The 22,766-nt window shown below is 42.2% G+C and overlaps 1 protein-coding gene across 2 annotated transcripts in view; it reads left to right on the top strand.

Moving 5' to 3' along the window:
- phb2a (prohibitin 2a) overlaps nucleotides 1-21,016 on the top strand; it is a 36,183-nt gene extending 15,167 nt beyond the window's left edge. Inside the window, exons 7-11 of one of the 2 annotated variants that reach the window (XM_020467144.2) lie at nucleotides 13,910-14,013; nucleotides 15,291-15,368; nucleotides 18,023-18,108; nucleotides 18,905-19,236; nucleotides 19,443-21,016. In XM_020467144.2, coding sequence (XP_020322733.1) covers nucleotides 13,910-14,013; nucleotides 15,291-15,368; nucleotides 18,023-18,108; nucleotides 18,905-19,229 — 593 coding nt within the window. In that variant the 3' untranslated portion in view covers nucleotides 19,230-19,236; nucleotides 19,443-21,016. The remainder of the gene's footprint in view (nucleotides 1-13,909; nucleotides 14,014-15,290; nucleotides 15,369-18,022; nucleotides 18,109-18,904; nucleotides 19,237-19,442) is intronic. The other variant, XM_020467145.2, reaches the window with a different exon arrangement.
- The last annotated feature ends 1,750 nt before the right edge of the window (nucleotides 21,017-22,766 follow it).

Raw genomic sequence — 22,766 nt, 5'->3', positions numbered from 1 at the left:
GTAGGAAATGACCAAGAAGTTACTGGTTGGTACGAATTCTCCGCTGCGCTCTATCAGCACCATGGACAGCGCCCAACATACAAAAGCAAGATTTTGACCAACCAGCTAGATTGTTTCTTACCTTTTCAGAAGAGAACCATTTACGTGTCCTTTAAAAATAGCCTAGAACTAATTACTGAAACACTTCCTTGTTTGGATCTGTAGCGTATGCAAAACTTCAGCCTATTTTATTGGTTTTTACTTTCCTAAAACAATTCATTACAGGAATCATAAGGATAATGTACTTTACTGTTGAACCCCTCTGGGATATGTGGGACCCTAGAGTCCCACCTGGCCAAAAGCCAGGGAAAATGCAGAGCGCCAAATTCAAATAAATTACAAAAAAATATAACTTTCATTAAATCACACATGCAAGATAGCAAATTAAAGCTACACTTGTTGTGAATCCAGCCAACATGTCAGATTTCAAAAGGGCTTTTCGGCGAAAGCCAACAATGCTATTATCTGAGGATAGCACCTCTGTAAACAAAGAGAAACCATATTTCAAACCTGCAGGCGCGACACAAAACTGCGAGAAAAAAATATACTTCATGCCTTACCTTTGACAAGCTTATTTTGTTGGCACTCCAATATGTCCCATAAACATCACAAATGGTCCTTTTTGTTTGATTAATTCCGTCAAAATATATATCCAAAATGTCAATTTATTTGGCGAGTTTGATCCAGAAAAACACTGGTTCCAACTTGCTCAATGTGACCACAAAATATCTCAAAAGTTACCTATAAACTTTGCCAAAACATTTCAAACTACTTTTGTAATACAACTTTAGGTATTTGTAACGTAAATAATCTGTAAAATTGAAGATGGGATCTGTGTTCAATACAGGAAGAAAACAAACTCAAATCAAATTTTATTTGTCACATACACATGGTTAACAGATGTTAATGCGAGTGTAGCGAAATGCTTGTGCTTCTAGTTCCGACAATGCAGTAATAACCAACAAGTAATCTAACTAACAATTTCAAAACTACTGTCTTATACACAGTGTAAGGGGATAAAGAATATGTACATAAAGATATATGAATGAGTGATGGTACAGAGCAGCATAGGCAAGATACAGTAGATGGTATCGAGTACAGTATATACATATGAGATGAGTATGTAAACAAAGTGGCATAGTTAAAGTGGCTAGTGATACATGTATTACATAAGGATGCAGTAGATGATATAGAGTACAGTATATACGTATGCATATGAGATGAATAATGTAGGGTATGTAACATTATATTAGGTAGCATTGTTTAAAGTGGCTAGTGATATATTTTACATTTCCCATCAATTCCCATTATTAAAGTGGCTGGAGTTGAGTCAGTGTCAGTGTGTTGGCAGCAGCCACTCAATGTTAGTGGTGGCTGTTTAACAGTCTGATGGCCTTGAGATAGAAGCTGTTTTTCAGTCTCTCGGTCCCAGCTTTGATGCACCTGTACTGACCTCGCCTTCTGGATGATAGCGGGGTGAACAGGCAGTGGCTCGGGTGGTTGTTGTCCTTGATGATCTTTATGGCCTTCCTGTAACATGGGGTGGTGTAGGTGTCCTGGAGGGCAGGTAGTTTGCCCCCGGTGATGCGTTGTGCAGACCTCACTACCCTCTGGAGAGCCTTACGGTTGTGGGCGGAGCAGTTACCGTACCAGGCGGTGATGCAGCCCGCCAGGATTCTCTCGATTGTGCATCTGTAGAAGTTTGAGTGCTTTTGGTGACAAGCCAAATTTCTTCAGCCTCCTGAGGTTGAAGAGTCGCTGCTGCGCCTTCTTCACGATGCTGTCTGTGTGAGTGGACCAATTCAGTTTGTCTGTGATGTGTATGCCGAGGAACTTAACTTGCTACCCTCTCCACTACTGTTCCATCGATGTGGATAGGGGGGTGTTCCCTCTGCTGTTTCCTGAAGTCCACAATCATCTCCTTAGTTTTGTTGACGTTGAGTGTGAGGTTATTTTCCTGACACCACGCTCCGAGGGCCCTCACCTCCTACCTGTAGGCCGTCTCGTCGTTGTTGGTAATCAAGCCTACCACTGTTGTGTCGTCCGCAAACTTGATGATTGAGTTGGAGGCGTGCGTGGCCACGCAGTCGTGGGTGAACAGGGAGTACAGGAGAGGGCTCAGAACTCACCCTTGTGGGGCCCCAGTGTTGAGGATCAGCGGGGTGGAGATGTTGCCTACCCTCACCACCTGGGGGCGGCCCGTCAGGAAGTCCAGTACCCAGTTGCACAGGGCGGGGTCAAGACCCAGGGTCTCGAGCTTGATGACGAGGTTGGAGGGTACTATGGTGTTGAATGCCGAGCTGTAGTCGATGAACAGCATTCTCACATAGGTATTCCTCTTGTCCAGATGGGTTAGGGCAGTGTGGTTGAGATTGCATCGTCTGTGGACCTATTTGGGCGGTAAGCAAATTGGAGTGGGTCTAGGGTGTCAGGTAGGGTGGAGGTGATATGGTCCTTGACTAGTCTCTCAAAGCACTTCATGATGACGGAAGTGAGTGCTACGGGGCGGTAGTCGTTTAGCTCAGTTACCTTAGCTTTCTTGGGAACAGGAACAATGGTGGCCCTCTTGAAGCATGTGGGAACAGCAGACTGGTATAGGGATTGATTATGTCCGTAAACACACCGGCCAGCTGGTCTGCGCATGCTCTGAGGGCGCGGCTGGGGATGCCGTCTGGGCCTGCAGCCTTGCGAGGGTTAACACGTTTAAATGTCTTACTCACCTCGGCTGCAGTGAAGGAGAGTCCGCATGTTTTTGTTGCAGGCCGTGTCAGTGGCACTGTATTGTCCTCAAAGCGGGCAAAAAGTTATTTTGTCTGCCTGGGAGCAAGACATCCTGGTCCGTGATTGACTGTAGACCCTGCCACATACCTCTTGTGTCTGAGCCGTTGAATTGAGATTCTACTTTGTCTCTGTACTGGCGCTTAGCTTGTTTGATAGCCTTGCGGAGGGAATAGCTGCACTGTTTGTATTCGGTCATGTTACCAGTCACCTTGCCCTGATTTAAAAGCAGTGGTTCGCGTTTTCAGTTTCACACGAATGCTGCCATCAATCCACGGTTTCTGGTTAGGGAATGTTTTAATCGTTGCTATGGGAACGACATCTTCAACGCATGTTCTAATGAACTCGCGCACCGAATCAGCGTATTCGTCAATGTTGTTATCTGACGCAAAACGAAACATCTCCCAGTCCATGTGATGGAAGCAGTCTTGGAGTGTGGAGTCAGCTTGGTCAGACCAGCGTTGAACAGACCTCAGCGTGGGAGCTTCTTTTTTTAGTTTCTGTCTGTAGGCAGGGATCAACAAAATGGAGTCATGGTCAGCTTTTCCGAAAGGAGGGCGGGGCAGGGCCTTAAATTCGTCGCGGAAGTTAGAGTAACACTGATCCAAGGTTTTTCCAGCCCTGGTTGCGCAATCGATATGCTGCTGATAAAATTTAGGGAGTCTTGTTTTCAGATTAGCCTTGTTAAAATCCCCAGCTACAATGAATGCAGCCTCCGGATAAATGGATTCCAGTTTGCAAAGAGTCAAATAAAGTTTGTTCAGAGCCATGGATGTGTCTGCTTGGGGGGGATATATATGGCCGTGATTATAATCGAAGAGAATTCTCTTGGTAGATAATGTGGTCGACATTTGATTGTGAGGAATTCTAAATCAGGTGAACAGAAGGATTTGAGTTCCTGTATGTTTCTTTCATCACACCATGTCTCGTTAGCCATAAGGCATACGCCCCCGCCCCTCTTCTTACCAGAAAGATGTTTGTTTCTGTCGGCGCGATGCGTGGAGAAACTCGCTGGCTGCACTGCCTCCGATAGCGTCTCTCCAGTGATCCATGTTTCCGTGAAGCAGAGAACGTTAGTCTCTGATGTCCCTCTGGAATGCTACCCTTGCTCGGATTTCATCAACCTTGTTGTCAAGAGACTGGACATTGGCGAGAAGAATGCTAGGGAGTGGTGCACGATGTGCCCGTCTCCGGAGTCTGACCAGAAGACCGCCTCGTTTCCCTCTTTTACGGAGTAGTTTTTTTGGGTCGCCGCATAGGATCCATTCCGTTGTCCTGGTTGAAAGGCAGAACACAGGATCCGCTTCGTGAAAATCATATTCTTGGTCGTACTGATTGTGAGTTGACGCTGATCTTATATTCAGTAGTTCTTCTCGACTGTATGTAATGAAACCTAAGATGACCTGGGGTACTAATGTAAGAAATAACACATAAAAAAACTAAAAACTGCATAGTTTCCTAGGAACGCGAAGCGAGGCGGCCATCTCTGTCATGCTTTCTGGTCACGCGCCTCTATCTAACAGTACACTTCAAGTGACCCTCGTTCAAGATAGGCCATACTTCACTACACAAAGGAATAACCTCAACCAATTTCTAAAGACTGACATCCAGTGGAAGCGATAGGAACTGCAAGAAGGTCCCTTAGAAATCTGGATTCCCATTGAAAAGAGTGACCTCCAAAAGAAAAAAGAAAAACTCAATGGTTTGTCCTCGGGGTTTCGCCTGCTAAATAAGTTCTGTTATACTCACAGACATGATTCAAACCGTTTTAGAAACTTCAGTGTTTTCCATCCAAATCTACTAATAATATACATGTCTTATCTTCTGGGGATGAGTAGCAGGCAGGCGAATTTGGGCATGCATTTCATCAGGATGTGAAAATACTGCCCCTTGTCACCAAGAAGTTAACCAAATGGTTTTAGCCTCTTTTAGCCTCTCTTTTCTTTTTTGTGAGGTGAATGAATTTCCATCCTGCACCAATGCAACCAATAAAAGATCTACTCCCACAGCCATGTGTCAAAGGGTCGCAAAAATGCCTTATAGGCTTTTCACTATAGGCTTACACTAACTTTTTGTTTTACTTCAATGAAAAAGGCCTCCATATTCGCAAACAGTAGTAGCCTAGGCCAAGGCTCCTCTCGTTTTCGCTCTTCAGCAGCAGGGCTCCCTCAACTGAGGGGGCTAAGCCCCATTTTGCCCCCTCGTTGAACCGGGTATGAGGTTCTCCATAATTTCTATTTGGTTTAAATAGTTAAGTTTACACTGAAAGCCTTTTTTTATATATCTCTCCATCCAGAAAATGTATTCTCCCCCCCCCCCCCCCCCCAATGTCATTCCGCGACGTCCCGACCAACCGTTTGGGAACCACTGCTCTAGATGCAACGGATGACAGTCAATGATATCCAGTGGTGTAAAGTACTTAAGTAAATATATATATATATATATATATATACACACAACTTTTACTCTACTAAATTGCTAAAGAAAATACTTTTTACTCCATACATGTTCCCTGACACCCAAAAGTATTTGTTACATTTTGAATGCTTAGCGAGACATGAAAATGGTCCAATTTACGCACTTATCAAGAGGTCATCCCTATTGCCTCTGATCTGGTGGACTCACTAAACACAAATGCTTTGTTTGTAAATGATGTCTTAGCCAAGGGCACACTCCAACACTATCTGTAAATTAAACAAAAAAAGAGCATTGTGCCTTCATGTTAGATTAATATAAGAAATTAAATGATTAACTTCTCATACTTAAGTATATTAGCAATTTCTTGATAAATTATTTTCACTTTTACTTGAGTAATTGTCTACGGTGTCTTTACTTTTACTCAAGTATGATTATTGGCTACTTTTTTTCATCTCTGATATCCACAAGAAAGTTAACCATTTGGCGCAATGCACTGGTTCTTTACTTGTTTTCTATAAACAATTGAGTAATAAACCCTTGTTTTTTTGGTTATGATAAAGACTTGTGTTAAGCTCATGAGGCATTTATAGACCTATGTTCTTCAAGAATCAAAGTAAATATTAAAATAAAAAAATGTATAATGACCATTGAACTGTTTCCCAAACTTTAGACCGTAGCTTTCGACCAGGGCTGCCCAACCCTCTTCCTGGAGATCTACTGTCCTGTGTGTTTTCAGTCCAACCCTAATTTAACACATTCTACTAATTAGCTGCTCAACAAGACCTTAACTTCTTTGGGACTGGGGGCAGCAGTATTGAGTAGCTTGGATGATTAAGGTGCCCAGAGTAAACTGCCTGCTACTCAGGCCCAAAAGCTAGAATATGCATATAATTAGTAGATTTGGATAGAAAACACTCAAACTTCTAACTGTTTGAATTATGTCTTGAGTATATCAGAACTCATATGGCAGGCAAAAACCTGAGATGAAAATCCAGCCAGGAAGTGGGTAATCTGAGGTTTGTAGTTTAAGTCATTGCCTATCAAATAGTGTCTATGGGGTCATATTGCACTTCCCAAGGCTTCCACTAGATGTCAACAGTCTTTAGAACCTTGTTTCAGGCTTCTACTGTGAAGGAGGAGAGAATGAGAGCTGTTTCACCCAGAGGTCTGGCAGAGTGCCATGAGCTGATCATGCGCGCCCCTGTGAGTTAGCTGCTATCTGTCCCAGGATCCTGCCAGATTCCATTTAGGGGGAGAGACTGGAAAGCCCAGCTAGCCTAGCTGGCTCGGCGGTCTCAAATGGAGGTTGAGACCAGTGTTGCAGGAGCTGCGTTTACTTTACGTTGCTTTGTTCTGGGACAATATGGACCGTGCTGACTTTCAATATAGCAGCTGCTTCCTTGCGGAGGACTACAGGAGCGAAGTAGCTATTCTTAGCCAGCAAGTAGCAAACTTACATAAGCTACTGGGGTCCCCACTCCCATCTTCCACCCCAGTAGCCGGACGCCACTCTGGTGGAAGTTACGCCGCCGTGTCGGGCTCTCCACAGCCGACTGGCCAGTGCTAGGCAGGGTTCTATCTCAGGGAGCTGATCTCGACCCAACCAGCCATGGAGGTATGTCACTCGCTGTGGAAGTCGAAGAAGGCATCCTCTGTCAAGGGTCTCCATGAACTGACACCGACCAGAAACTGCTTTGTCGCCCTGAGTCCAGAGGTTCCGGTGCCGCCTTCCTTGGTGGCTTCCCAATCAAGATCGGATCCGGAGCTACCTGCGTCTTGGTCCTTGGTTCTTTCTCTCAGGTGGCTTCTACCTCGGCTTCAGATCCTTGGAGCTCCCAGCCTCACCAGACCATGAGGCTGCCTGCGAGACCGGCCCATTCAACATCACCAGCTGTCATCATAGGCAGCTCTATGGTGAGAAACCTCTTGTTCCCCAAGGCAAAAACCCTGTGCTACCGAGGAGCACGAGTACAGGACATAAGGCTGCTTCCGACTGTTCTACCACAGATGCTGGGAACTGACACTGTCGAAGTCCATGTGGGGTCAAACGACATCAGGAGGGCTAGCTCGGAACATTTGAAAATGTATTTTAAAGAACTGATTTTAGCATTAAGACGCCAATAAACAGCCAAACATTTCAGGTCCAGTACCATCGTTGGGCCGCGGGTGTGAAAGATTCAGCAGACTACTGGCATTACACATCTGGCTAAAAGACTACTGTAGCTCTGTTAGGGTCACTTTTATTGATCACTTTGACACCTGGAAACGGAAGATACTCTACAGGGATGACGGAGTCCATCCAAATCATCTTGTCTCCTGGACTCTGTCAACACATTTCAAGGCTGCATTGAAACGATGACTGGTAAATGATCCAAGACCAGCTCAGTGCTGCATCAAATGTACATGATCTTAGGGGCATTGGCAAATGCAATGTAATATAATTTATGTATCCCCAAATTGCACCGACTACATCTGTATATCCTACAGCTATTGTAATCATGAGCCTATAAACCAAAGTTACACTGTTAGCACTGAGGCAGTGTGCAATAGTAGGAAGACTACTTTATCCAGCTCACCCTACCTCCTGAACTTTCCAAAAAGCATTAAAAACAGTCAAGCAACCCAGAAAAGTTCTAAAAATAGCTCATATTAACATATGTACAGTTGATGTTGGAACCTTAGCCAAAAGCATTTAAATTCGGTTTGTCACAATTCCTGACATTTAATCCTAGTCAAAATCCCTGTCTTAGGTCAGTTAGGTTCAACACCTTATTTTAAGAATGTGAAATGTCAGAATAATATTTTTTTTATTTCTTTCATCACAGTCCCAGTGGGTCAGAAGTTTACATACTCTCAATTTCGTAGCATTTCTTTTAAATTGTTTGACTTGGGTCAAACGTTTCGGGTAGCCTTCCACAAGCTTACCACAAGTTGGGTGAATTCCGGCCCATTCCTCCTGACAGAGCTGGTGCAACAGTCGGGTTTGCAGGCTTCCTTGCTCGCACACTTTTTCAGTTCTGCCCACAGATTTTCTATAGGAATGAGGTCAGGGCTTTGATGGCCACTCCAATACCTTGACTTTTGTCTTTAAACCATTTTGCCACAACTTTGGAAGTATGCTTGGGGACATTATCCATTTGGAATACCCATTTGCGACCAAGCTTTAACTTCCTGACTGATGTCTTGAGATGTTGCTTCAATATATCCACATAATTTCCCTCCCTCATGATGCCATCTATTTTGTGAAGCGCACCACTCCCTCCTGCAGCAAAGCACCCCCACAACATGACGCTGCCACCCCCGTGCTTCTCGGTTGGGATGGTGTTCTTCAGCCTGCAAGCCACTCCCTTTTTCCTCCAAACATGACTATGGTTATTATGGCCAAACCGTTCTATTTTTGTTTCATCAGACCAGAGGACATTTCTACAAGAAGTACGAACTTTGTCCCGATGTGTAGTTGCAAACCCGTCGTCTGGCTTTGTTTATGGCAGTTTTGGAGCAGTGGCTTCTTCCTTGGTGAGCGGCCTTTCAGGTTATGTCAATATAGGACTCGTTTTACTGTGGATATAGATACTTTTGTACCCGTTTCCTCCAGCATTATCACAAGGTTCTTTGCTGTTCTGGGATTGATATGCACTTGTTGGTCCCATGGTGATTATACTTGCGTACTATCGTTTGTACAGATGAACGTGTTACCTTCAGGCATTTGGAAATTGCTCCCAAGGATGAACCAGACTTGTGGAGGTCTACAATTTCTTTTCTGATGTCTTTGTGCTGATTTGTTTATATTTTCCCATGATGTCAAGCAAAGAAGCACTGAGTTTGAAGGTAGGCCTTGAAATACACTGCTCAAAAAAATAAAGGGAACACTTAAACAACACAATGTAACTCTAAGTCAATCTCACTTGGAACACTACACTTAGGAAGCAACACTGATTGACAAATTTCACATGCTGTTGTGCAAATGGAATAGACAACAGGTGAAAATTATAGGCAATTAGCAAGACACCCCCAATAAAGGAGTGGTTCTGCAGGTGGGGACCACAGACTACTTCTCAGTTCCTATGCTTCCTGGCTGAAGTTTTGGTCACTTGAATGCTGGCGGTGCTTTCACTCTAGTGGTAGCATGAGACGGAGTCTACAACCCACAAAAGTGGCTCAGGTAGTGCAGCTCATCCAGAATGGCACATCAATGCGAGCTGTGGTAAGGTTTGCTGTGTCTGTCAAGCGTAGTGTCCAGAGCATGGAGGCGCTACCAGGAGACAGGCAAGTACATCAGGAGTCGTGGAGGAGGCCGTAGGAGGGCAACAACCCAGCAGCAGGACCGCTACCTCTGCCTTTGTGCAAGGAGGAGCAGGAGGAGCACTGCCAGAGCCCTGCAAAATGACCTCCAGCAGGCCACAAATGTGCATGTCTGCTCAAACGGTCAGAAACAGACTCCATGAGGGTAGTATGAGGGCTGACGTCCACAGGTGGGGGTTGTGCTTACAGCCCAACATCGTGCAGGAAGTTTGGCATTTGCCAGAGAACACCAAGATTGACAAATTCGCCACTGGCGCCCTGTGCTCTTCACAGATGAAAGCAGGTTCACACTGAGCACGTGACAGAGTCTGGAGACGCCGTGGAGAACGTTCTGCTGCCTGCAACATCCTCCAGCATGACTGGTTTGGCGGTGGGTCAGTCATGGTGTGGGGTGGCATTTCTTTGGGGTGCTGCACAGCCCTCCATGTGCTTGCCAGAGGTAGCCTGACTGCCATAAGGTACCGAGATGAGATCCTCAGACCCCTTGTGAGACCATATGCTGGTGCGGTTGGCCCTGGGTTCCTCCTAATGCAAGACTATGCTAGACCTCGTGTGGCTGGAGTGTCAGCAGTTCCTGCAAGAGGAAGGCATTGATGCTATGGACTGGCTCGCCCATTCCCCAGACTTGAATCGAATTGAGCACATCTGGGACATCATGTCTTGCTCTTGGATGCTTTAGTCCAGGTCTGGGAGGAGATCCCTCAGGAGACCATCCGCCACCTCATCAGGAGCATGCCCAGGCGTTGTAGGGAGGTCATACAGGCACGTGGAGGCCACACACACTACTGAGCCTCATTTTGACTTGTTTTAAGGACATTACATTAAAGTTGGATCAGCCTGTAGTGTGGTTTTCCACTTTAACTTTGAGTGTGACTTCAAATCCAGACCTCCATGGGTTGATAAATTTGATTTCCATTGATCAGTTTTGTGTGATTTTGTTGTCAGCACATTCAACTATGTAAAGTATTTAATAAGAATATTTCATTCAGATCTAGGATGTGTTATTTTAGTGTTCCCTTTATTTTTTGGAGCAGTGTACATCCACAGGTACACCTACAATTGACTCAAATGATGTCATGGCTTCCGATGGGATAATTGACATTGTTTTCTGGAAGTTTCCAAGCTGTTTAAAGGCACAGTCAACTTAGTGTATGTGAACTTCTGACCCACTGGAATTGTGATTTAAGTTAAATAATCTGTCTCTAAACAAGTGTTGGAAAAATGTGATGTCCTAACCGACTTGCCGAAACAACTATTTTGTAGTGTTTGGAAAATGAGTTTTAATGTTTCCAACCTAAGTGTAGGTAAACATCTGACTTCAACTGTAGCCTTAGGAACAAGGTCCATGAAGTAAATAACTTGCTTGTAACAGATGCCATTCATATTCTCTCTGACACTCACTTAGATAATACCTTTTTGATACAGTGGTAGCAGTACATTGTTATAATATCTACCGAAAGGACAAATGCCAACGGAGACAGTGTTGCGGTCTATATTCAGAAACACATTCCTGTAAAGCTTGGAGACTATCTAATGTAAAATACTGTTGATGTAATATGGCTACAGGTTCATCTGCCTCACCTAAAGCCCATTATTGTGGGAAGCTGCTGTAGACCACCAAGTGCTAACAGTCAGTATCTGGATAATGTGTGAAATGCTTGATAATGTATGTCAACAAGCTATCATCAAGCTGCCCACTCAGGAAAAAAAACTTCAAACTGTAACCAGTCCCTGCAACCTGGATCAGGTTGTCAGTCAACCTACCAGGGTAGTTACAAACATCACAGGAATTAAATCTTCAACATGTATTGATCACATCTTTACTTATGCTGCAGATATTTGCTTTAAATCGGTATCCAAATCCATAGGATGTAGTAGTCATATCTAGGAAAGTTCCAAGCACTGTGCCTAATAAAGTGTATAGGAGGACATACAATAGTTTTTTGGAGTCATTCATTGATGATGTAAAGAATATTTGCTGGTGTGTAATGAGGAGCAACCAGACACTGCACTCAACACATTTATGAAACCACTACTTATTCCAGTTACTAATAAGCACGCACCCATTAAGAAAATGACTGTAAAAAGGTTAAATCTCCTTGGATTGATGAGGAATTGAGAAGGATGAGGGAAAAGGTATGGCAATTAACTCTGGCAGCCCAACTGATTAGAAAACGTACTGCAAATTTAAGAAATCATGTGACTAGACTAGAAATCTGACTAGAAATCATGTGACTAATAAAAAGAAACTACACAATGAAATAAAGAATGATAGTAAAAAGCTTTTGGGGCACCTTAAATTATATTTTTTGGGGGGAAAAGCGAACTCTGCTCCATTCATTGAATCGGATGGCTCATTCGTCACAAAGCCCACTGATATTGCAAACTACTTTAATGACTATTTCATTGGCAAAATAAGCAAACATAGGAATGACATGCTAGCAACAAACGCTGATGCTACACATCCAAGTATATCAGACCAATTTATGAAAGACAATTGTACTTTTGAATTCCGTAAAGTTAGTGTAGAAGAGGTGAGAATTGTCGATCAACAATGACAAGCCACCTGGGTCTGACAATCTGGATGGAAAATTATAGGATAATAGCACAAGATATTGCCTCTTCAATTTAAGCCTACTAGAGAGCGTGTGCCCTCAGACCTAGATGGAAGCTAAAGTCATTCCTCTACCCAAGAACAGTAAAGCCCCCTTTACCGGCTCAAATTGCTGACCAATCTGCCCGTTACCAACCCGTAGTAAAGTTTTTTTTCTTCTTTTTTTTTCTCCTCTCTCTCCTCCCCTCATATACAAAGCTATTTCACAGTAAACAAATTGACAACAGAATTTCAGCATGCTTATAGGGAAGGACACTCAACAAGCACAGCACTTACACAAATGACTGACTGGCTGAGAGAAATTGATTAATGATTGTGGGGGCTGTCTTGTTAGACTTCAGTGCAGCTTTTGACATTTTATTGATCGTAGTCTGCTGCTGGAAAAACATATGTGTTATGGCTTTACACCCCCTGCTATAATGTGGATAAAGAGTTACTTGTCTAACAGAACAGAGGGTGTTCTTTAATGGAGGCCTCAAATATAATCCAGTTAGAATCAGGAATTCCCCAGGGTAGCTGTTTAGGCCCCTTGCTTTAAAATGTTTTTTTTTTTATTATTATAATTTATTTTTTTATTAGCTACATGCCACTGAGTAAAGCCAGAGTGTATATATGCGGATGACTCAACACTATACATGTCAGATACTACAGCAACTGAAATGACAGCAACACTCCGAGCTGCAGTTAGTTTCAGAGTGGGTGGCAAGGAATAAGTTGGCCCTAAATATTTGTAAAACTAAAAGCATTGTATTTGGAACAAAACACTCACTAAACCTCAACTAAATCTTGTAATAAATGTGGAAATTGAGTAAGTTGAGATTCCTAAACTGCATGGAGTAACACTAGATTGAAAACTGTCATTGTCAAACCATATTGATGCAGTAGTAGCTAAGATGGGGAGAAGTCTGTCTATAATAAAGAAATGCTCTGCCTTAACAATGCTATCAACAAGGCAGGCCTTAGTTTTGTCGCACCTGGACTACTGTTCAGTCATGTGGGCAGGTGCCACAAAGGACTTAGGAAAATTGCAAATGGCACAGAACAGGGCAGCACGGCTGGCCCTTGGATGTACACAGAGAGCTAATATTAATCATATGCATGTCAATCTCTCCTGGCTGAAAGTGGAGGAGAGATTGACTTCATCACTATTTTGATTCATGAGAGAGCTCGGTGCAGTAAACATGTCTGTCTAAACTACTGGCACACAGCTCGGACATCCATGCATACCTCACAAGACATGCCACAAGGTTTCTTCACAGCCCCCAAGTCCAGAACAGACTGGGAGGCGCACAGCACTACATAGAGCCATGACTATATGGAACTCTGTTCCACATCAAGTAACTGACAGGAGCAATAAACTTAGACTTAAAGAACAGCATGGACTGTGAAGCAACACCCATATTGGTGCATATACACACACATACGCACTATACATGAATTTAGTACTGTAGATATGTGGTGGAGTAGGGGGCCTGAGGCACAGAGTGTGTTGTGAAATCTGTGAATGTATTGTAATGTTTTTTTAAATTGTATAAACTGCCTTAATTTTGCTGGACCCCAGCTTCGGCAGCAGCTAATCGGGATCCATAATAAATATGCTAAATTAGGGTTGGACTGAAACTACAGGACAGTAGAGCTCCAAGAGGGTTGTGCAGCCCTGCTTTATGCTATGCTTCATTGAGCTTATCTAATGTAGTAAAAGTTCTGCAATCAATTCTCTTGTCATGGTAATGTGACCACCTTGCTCTGTATTTTCAGCCCAACAGGAGGCACAGAGGGCCTTCTTCTATGTGGAGAAAGCCTTGCAGGACCAGAGGCAGAAGATCATCCAGGCTGAAGGAGAGGCAGAGGCTGCTAAAATGGTGAACTCTGAAGAGGAGACTCTTCTGAACACGCACAGCTAAAACCAGTCCCAAATCTCTTCCTAACCCTTCAATGTTATATATATAAAGGGTCTGGTTAGGTTTAGTGGAAGAACCTCTACAATATTGCTTCCACCTTTTACAGATCTGCAAATATTGAAGGATTTAGGCAAAATTGAGGTTTTAGGGAGTGATTTGGACCAGCTGTTACACATTCCCTTCCCTTGCACTCATGTTGGTCGACCATACAGCTGAGTACACACACTGCTGTATCCATAGACATGGATGTATTATTTTATCTATTTCTATGGCAGCACATCATACTCTTGTGGTTTTTAGGTTAAACACTAGTGTGCTTTTGCTCTTAATTTTAATCTCACAGATGTGTCCAGTCTCCAGTGGTGTATAGATAAGATTTGTGTTACGAAATTCTGGTCGTTTTCCAGAAATCCCATTTGGAAGATTCCCGGAATCAGAATGGAAAAAGCAGGATTTCTGGAAAAAAAGGGAATTCTGGGAAAGTTGCCAGAATTTTGCAACCCTAGATAAGATGGTAATGCTGGATAAAAAGGCATTGCAGGTATGAGACTGTTCATTGATTTGTTGGCAGGGAGTAATGCATCTCCATATTTTGTAAAAGCAATGCTTCATTTGACTTCTCCATATGGATGTTCAGTTGTAGTTCCATCTCAAACAAGATGCCAGAGATCTTTAGTCTCAAAAGTGATGAGCTCCTGTCTACCTTGGGAACTCTACATTATTGTCGCTTTAAGCTCTCTGACCGCTCTGAAGTGTTTGACGAGATCAAATGGATACGACATTTTGCTCACTGACGCTTATTTACGTTTTTAGACGTTTTCAAATACAGCTGATGTCTGTCAGGCTTTATTTTTTTCTCAAATGTTAGGCTAAAATAGAATACACTAAAGGTACCTTCCGTTCACCTTCTTTAAAAATATATATTTTTTAAAACATGAACCATATTGGGTCTATACATCATTGACTAAAGAGAACAAGTGAACTGGGTTTATCCTAATTTCATTCACCCTTTGAAATACCTTTCTGGTGCTTTTAGGACATGTGCGTGCCACATTTAACTGACCCAACTTAATGAGTTGACTAGTGTGATTTGGGATCATGGCTGGATCATAGGCAAAGCCAGAGTCAGACCAGTAAAACCTGCTGGATGTGGACTAGGCTATGCCCTCCGGGGTATATTGAGGTGCCAAGATGGCATACATTAACCCATTTGCATTTTCTTATTTGTGTAACTATAGTTGGGTGAGGCGGTGACAAAGAACCCTGGCTACCTGAAACTCCGGAAGATCCGAGCAGCTCAGAACATTGCCAAGACGGTACGGAAATCCAGCTTTTTGTTAATCGTTCGTAGGCCCTGTTTTTAAATACTTTAAGATTGCATTCTTCGTTCCTCCCTTACCTAATCTGACATGGTGGGATTGGTGAAAGCTATGTGATGAAACCAGTGTTACATCTATCAATTTGTGTGAGATCAGTGAACAAGGTAGGAAGGAAGGGTTGTCAAAAGGGCCATAGTGATTTTTCCTTAGCCCACTAGATGGTGCAAAATGACCACTTTCTAAAGCAGGATGCATCTGGATTTTTATAGTCCTGTAGGCTACATTTGAGTGTAATGAGAAACCATTAGGTCTATTTTTTATTTTTTTTAATTATTTTTTTTACAATGTCTTAGGGCTATCTAAAGGTTTCTGGCAAGGACCTTAACTTGCTTGTGAAAGTTGATGGCTGTTTGTAGTCTGTCCATCCTTTGCCCTGAATCTTTTTGCATATTCTGCAAGTGACTTTGGTCAGGTCTGCTGGCTCACCTTTTTCATTTGGCCTGAAACCTAAAGAACGGCAGAACTTGATGTGCTTTTCTTTCCCACCAAGTCAGCTGTCGTTTTTTCTGATTTAGCGTAAGGCAGGCTGTACTATATTTACTAAGTGAAATCCCGTCACTTCCTCTTTTGTTTTAGTTTTTTACTGTCGGAAAGCAACCTAATTTGAAGAAAAAATATTGCAAATGCGCTTACCCAGATGAGCAAGATGAAATAACAATAGCCTACACTTGATACGTCTATAATATTTGTTTTCAAAAGGTAGGCTAATATCTGAGTATTTTTATGGACAAGAGAAACAGCCCTTCCAATTTGAAAATCATTCTGCAGCCTGGACTAGATTAAAACACAACTTTACCTAACACTGTTTTGAACAATTATTTAATTAGATTGTTTGTGTATTGTAACCATTTGAATAAGAATGACATTACAGTGGGGCAAAAAAGTATTTAGTCAGCCACCAATTGTGCAAGTTCTCCCACTTAAAAAGCGGAGGCCTGTAATTTTCATCATAGGTACACTTCAACTATGACAGACAAAATGAAAAAAATCAGAATCACATTGTAGGATTTTTAATTAATTGATTTGCAAATTATGGTGGAAAATAAGTATTTGGTCACCTACAAACAAGCAAGATTTCTGGCTTTCACAGACCTGTAACAACTTCTATAAGAGGCTCCTCTGTCCTCCACTTGTTATCAGTATAAAAGACACCTGTCCACAACCTCAAACAGTCACACTCCAAACTCTACTATGGCCAAGACCAAAGAGCTGTCAAAGGACACCAGAAACAAAATTGTAGACCTGCACCAGGCTGGGAAGACTGAATCTGCAATAGGTAAGCAGTTTGGTTTGAAGAAGTCAACTGTGGGAGCAATTATTAGGAAATGGAAGATATACAAGACCACTGATAATCTCCCTCGATCTGGGGCTCCACGCAATATCTCACACCGTGGGGTCAAAATGATCACAAGAACGGTGAGCAAAAATCCCAGAACCACACGGGGGGACTTAGTGAATGACCTGCAGAGAGCTGGGACCAAAGTAACAAAGCCTACCATCAGTAACACGCCACCAGGGACTCAAATCCTGCAGTGCCAGACGTGTCCCCCTGCTTAAGCCAGTACATGTCCAGGCCATTCTGAAGTTTGCTAGAGAGCATTTTGATGATCCAGAAGAAGATTGGGAGAATGTAATATGGTCAGATGCAACCAAAATATAACTTTTTGGTAAAAACTCAACTCGTTGTGTTTGGAGGACAAAGAGTGCTGAGTTGCATCCAAAGAACACCATACCTACTGTGAAGCATGGGGGTGGAAACATCATGCTTTGGGTCTGTTTTTCTGCAAAGGGACCAGGACGACTGATCCGTGTAAAGGAAAGAATGATTGGGTTCATGTATCGTGAGATTGAGTGAAAACCTCCTTCCATCAGCAAGGGCATTGAAGATGAAACGTGGCTGGGTCTTTCAGCATGACAATGATCCCAAACACACCGCTTGGGCAACGAAGGAGTGGCTTCGTAAGAAGCATTTCAAGGTCCTGGAGTGGCCTAGCCAGTCTCCAGATCTCAACCCCATAGAAAATCTTTGGAGGGAGTTGAAGGTCCGTGTTGCCCAGCAACAGCCCCAAAACATCACTGCTCTAGAGATCTGCATGGAGGAATGGGCCAAAATACCAGCAACAGTGTGTGAAAACCTTGTGAAGACTTACAGAAAACGTTTGACCTCTGTCATTGCCAACTAAGGGTATATAAAGTATTGAGAAACTTTTGTTATTGACCAAATACTTATTTTCCACCATAATTTGCAAATAAATTCATTAAAAATCCTACATTTTTTCTCATTTTGTCTGTCATAGTTGAAGTGTACCTATGAAAATTACAGGCCTATCATCTTTTTAAATGGGAGAACTTGCACAATTGGTGGCTGACTAAATACTTTTTTGCCCCACTTTATGCACCAAATAACAGTTCTGATATAACCAATGAGTCCTTTTAAATTGTGTTCTTCCTGCAAATTATCCCCTCTGTGTGCAACAAATAATGTTTTTTTTTTTTACGATACAATCGTAGATCCACGCTGTTTGGACAGGACGTTGGGACAATGTCATTCCAGACATTGCCCAATCCTACTGACTGTGTCTGATCTCCAGGTGGCGACATCGCAGAATAAGGTGTACCTGAGTGCAGATAACCTAGTGTTGAACCTCCAGGACAACACAAGCAACAGCTTCAGCAAGTAGGTTCCCTTCTGTTCCCCTAATACTGTTTCCTATTTACCTGGGTCGTGTTCATTAGGCACCAAATAGAAGACAACAGGGTGGAATTACTTAGACTTGTCCAATAAGAAACGCTCCTTGTTTTTCGTGTTGTAAAACTTTTTCCATTGTGTGCCCTAATTTATTTATTTTATTTGTATAATAGCACTTTGGTTTAGTTTTAGTCTCAAAGTGCATTAAATTATAAAGCATATTAAAAATGAAAATATAACAAAACAAGAAATATGACAATATAAGACTGATGTACACAGTTGACAAAAGGGGAAAGGTGGGCCAGGGGTAAGCCTTAAAGGTTCAGTGTAGTCAAATGTGATTTCCCTGTGTTTTTAAATATATTTACACTGAGGTTGGAATAATTCTGTGATATTGTGAAAGTTATGATGATGCCCTTTTAGTATAAGAGCTTTTTGAAAAGACACTGAAATATCAGCCTGTTTTGGTGGGATGGTGTTTTGACCTGCCTGGTGACATAACCAGGTGGTAAAGTAGTTAATAAACCAATAACAAAGTCCGTTAAGTCTCTGCTAATAACAGCTATTTTTCGGTTTTCCCTTTCCCTACTCAGACCACTCCCAGAGAGTCCTAGCAAAATTCTTGCTTGAGAAATTTCTCTTTGCTAAGAAGCTATTTCTATTTTTTATTTAAATAATTTAAATTGAAAGCAATCATTGGCATGGTACTTAATTGTTACCCATAAATGATTCGATTTTTGAGATGAAAACGGCTGCATTGGACCTACTTTAAATGCCCCAACAGTTTGAGCAGGTTGGGAGAAATAGGCTGGACGAGCCCTGAGATTATCAGCAAGGCTGTTCAAGAGACGCTTCCAGAGATTGAGGGAGAATTGAAGACCCCTGAGACAGCCAGTGTTCCTGTGATGCTTCCAGGGATTGAGGAACAACACTTCTCGAAGAGCCCTGATATTGTCAGCATGGCTGTTCCAAAGATTGAGGAGGAACATGAATTGAAGTTCCATGAGATGGTCGTTGTTCCAGAGACATGGAGTGAGGCGGGAGAATACCTGGTCCCCCATATTGCGGCGGCGGGTCCTGGGGACGTGGCGCAAAATGGCGAGGCTTGAATGTAGGGTGCGTGGATGGGGAGGGGTTAAGACAATTTCTTACCCAATGGTGAAGAGAGAGTACTGGTAAAATGCATGGGAAAGAATAATTATTTGATCAACTAAAATATATACAAAGAATATCATCAAACTGTCTGATTGCTTGTGAACGGCCTTGTCTTAAAATGTAGGTTTCCTCTTTTTATTGATATGCTTTTTCTCATTTTTTTCCAGTTTATCGTTGCCAAGGTAAAGGGAAAGCGTCCCTGAAGAGTGTGCATTCCGTATCTTCAATTTGAGCCATCTCTACACATTATACCTCTTCGCCACACAGTGGTTTTCAACACTGGTCCTGGAAGACCCGTATGCGTACAGGTTTTTCTGTCTAGTCATTCACTTGAATTATGTTATGTTCAATTTCTCTTTGAAATGGCTTTCCACATATGGTATCATGTTACAGTTGCCTGGCTTTACCTCGTATTTAAATGTAATGATGTACAGATGAATAGAAACCGGATTGTGCCGGGGTACTCACAGACCAGCACAAAGGAGCACTTATTTGTTTCTACAAAGTGTATCTCCTTGTCACAGTGCCTAGCTCTTGGCCTGTATTCACAGAGCCTCAGAGTTGGTGTGCTGATACACAGTAGCATTAGTTTTAGATTATATAGAAAGAGAGCGCTGATCTAAGATCAGGTCCTCTTCTCCAATATGCTTTTTGGATGTGGGCCCTGGTTTGAGTTAACAACTCCATAGTGGCACGAAATCAACTAACTACACAGCAGGTGCAACCCAGTGGTTCTTACACTCCAAGTGTCATCACCACCCTGCCTTTATATTATTTAGTTCAATTTAGATGTGACAACATCATGCATCGGAGAACCATCCATAGAGTCCTACTCTGACATTGCTAGGAGACGGGCTCCTCCGTACTTTTACTATATTTGAGTTCTGTAACACTCAACATAAGCAGTTTTTGTCCTGGATATACCTGTTGAAAGTGTCATGCCGGATCTTCACGAAGTGTCGTGAATAAATACCAATGAATCTTAATGTCCTGTGTCACGAAAAACAATGTTACACCAGTGTAATACATCTAATTGTAATGCAAATATTTATTTTCTTTGGTTCATGTTCCACCCCCCCCCCCCCCCCCCTCTCATTTACATTTTTTTTTCTTCACTGCATTTCAAACTATTTGTTCATCTTTGCTCGAGGAAAAAGGTCTTCATTACTGTGTTCGTAATCCTAACTAGAGGCCGAAGCACTCTCATTGGGTTTGAATAAATACATGTTTTTGGATCACAACAGCGTCTACGTGATCTCTAACGTCAGACTTGATACAAAACTGTTTAATCCCATATGCACAATAATATCAGACTGTCATGATACCATGCAACATTTGCAGCAGTGTGTTCCATAACCCTTATACTGGCTGCTTTAACACATTTGGGCGTAGCAGATGCTAGGTTTGGGCGATATATCAGGTATTTTGAAATACTGATGGTATAAATTTCAATATCGTTTAAGCTGTTAGAGGAGTTGATCCTGGTTCGATAACACTGTCTTCCTTGAGCTCGTTAATAGTAGAATGTTAATATCTGAAGATGGCAGAAAGGCTTGTCTCTTTTTGGCAATGACAGAGTGGAATGTTAGTTAAAAAGACTGGTACCCAGACAAGACATTCAATCCACTCCTGGATCAAGATCCCTGTTGCCTAAAATTGTGTGCACTTCCAGTAATACCGTTTACCCCAGTATTGTACAGAAATGCTACGACTATTAAATTCTGGATACTGCCCAACCCTATCAGATGCCATAATGTGATTTATTTTTTAAATTAATTTTTAAAAAATTTGTAGAGCAAAACATTTGAGTGGGCATGCCCCCTTGTAGAAGATGGTGATCTGTGAAACTCACTCTTAGCCTGAAGTGTCGCCCATTGCGCCGTTGAAAAGACCGTTTTTAATAGCGCGGTGGGTTGGAACACTTCAGGAGGGTGGTCTAGTGTTTGGGAGACAGAGGTCCTGAGTTGGTGTCTCTGTATGAGCTGAATCAAGGGGACGCTGCAGCGTGAAGTCCTTTACACAGGCTGCTTTTATTACACTGGCTACTATTTAATCGATTTCAGATCTAATTGTCACTATTGACCCTGTGATATTTTAGTAGTACTTTTCACACCCTTAAAGGGTGACACTTCCTGATTTGGCTTTGTTTTTAGATTGGGTTCATTAAGAAATACTAGCAGCCATGACAAAATACAAAAGTGAGTTTTCGGGGTGTGGTTTGATGTGTTCGGCAGGTGGGAAGAGTTAGCCAAATTATTTCGGCAATTCGCTTCATCTGGCTGGTGTGCGACCATGGCAAAGTTGGTTTCACTTAGGCTATCCAAAGTGAAATCAATCTCCATGGCTAGTTAAGAACCGTCAATAAATTACACCATGTAAATGAGACTTATGTTGCACACCTTTTTAGTTCTCATTAAGTTCTTTCAATATTTGTATATATTATATTTCTACAATTTAGTTGGTTTGATTTTTAAATCATTGGAATTTTTGAATATTGTTCCATGTACATTGTGTAATTTACCTTAACTTAGCACGTTGGTGATATCCAAATGTACCACAGGCATTACGATTGGGTCACATGCAGCTACGAGTTGATGATTACTTGTGGGCAGGTTTGACGCAAACCCAACCTTCATTTACAGTCATGACCACAAGTCTCTCAACTCAGTTTAGCATGAGACTGACTTCATGATCAAAATATTCCTATTTACATTTTGTAGCAAAATTTGACAGTTGAATAAATGTTCCTTGTGCATATTGATGCCACAGTCTTTTCTACATGAGAAGTTGGTTTTTATGGGCAGTTGCTCTATAAAGGCATAGTTCATTGATTGTCTGGTTAGAAAATGCTTACATTAGCTGTTTGGGGCTAGTTCAACAAAAACCAGAGTGGGTTGCAGTCTCTCCTTGTCCTTAGACTGCTTTCAATATAAGGAAATAAATGTAGACATTTGGCTGAACTATCCCTAAAGCCATTGTTTCCTCAACTCGGTCCAAGGGGTTCATGCTTTTGTCCTAGCACTACACAGCTGATTCTCAAATAATCAATGCTTGATGATTAGTTGGTTATTTGATACAGCTGTGTAGTGCTAGGGCCAAAATGTGCACCCCTTGCGGTCCCGAGGACCGAGTTTGGGAAACACTGCCTTAAGGCATACTATACTGAACTAAAAATGAGGGGGGAAAACGATGTAATGTATTTTAGAATAAGGCTGTAACGTAACAAAATATGGATAAAGTCCAGGGGTCTGAATACTTTCTGAATGCACTGTAGGTGGTGGGCTGTAGCAAGCTATCTGCTATAGTTTTTCAGATTGATCTCGGTCAAGGGAGGAGCTTGTTTTTACATATAGTGTATTTATTTATTCTGAACACACTTCTGTTTGTTGGCAATGTTGATTCTTGCAAATCTTTTCAAAATACTTACTTTTATGGCAAACGCCGCCGAGTAATCAACTGTAAACCAATGAAATCTTGTGTACTATCATGGT

This window comes from Oncorhynchus kisutch, linkage group LG30 (genome assembly GCF_002021735.2).
Source record: "Oncorhynchus kisutch isolate 150728-3 linkage group LG30, Okis_V2, whole genome shotgun sequence".
Classification (NCBI taxonomy): Eukaryota; Metazoa; Chordata; class Actinopteri; order Salmoniformes; family Salmonidae; genus Oncorhynchus; species Oncorhynchus kisutch.
The sequence above is the reverse complement of the archived record's forward strand: the minus strand, read 5'-3'. Positions and strand labels throughout refer to the sequence as shown.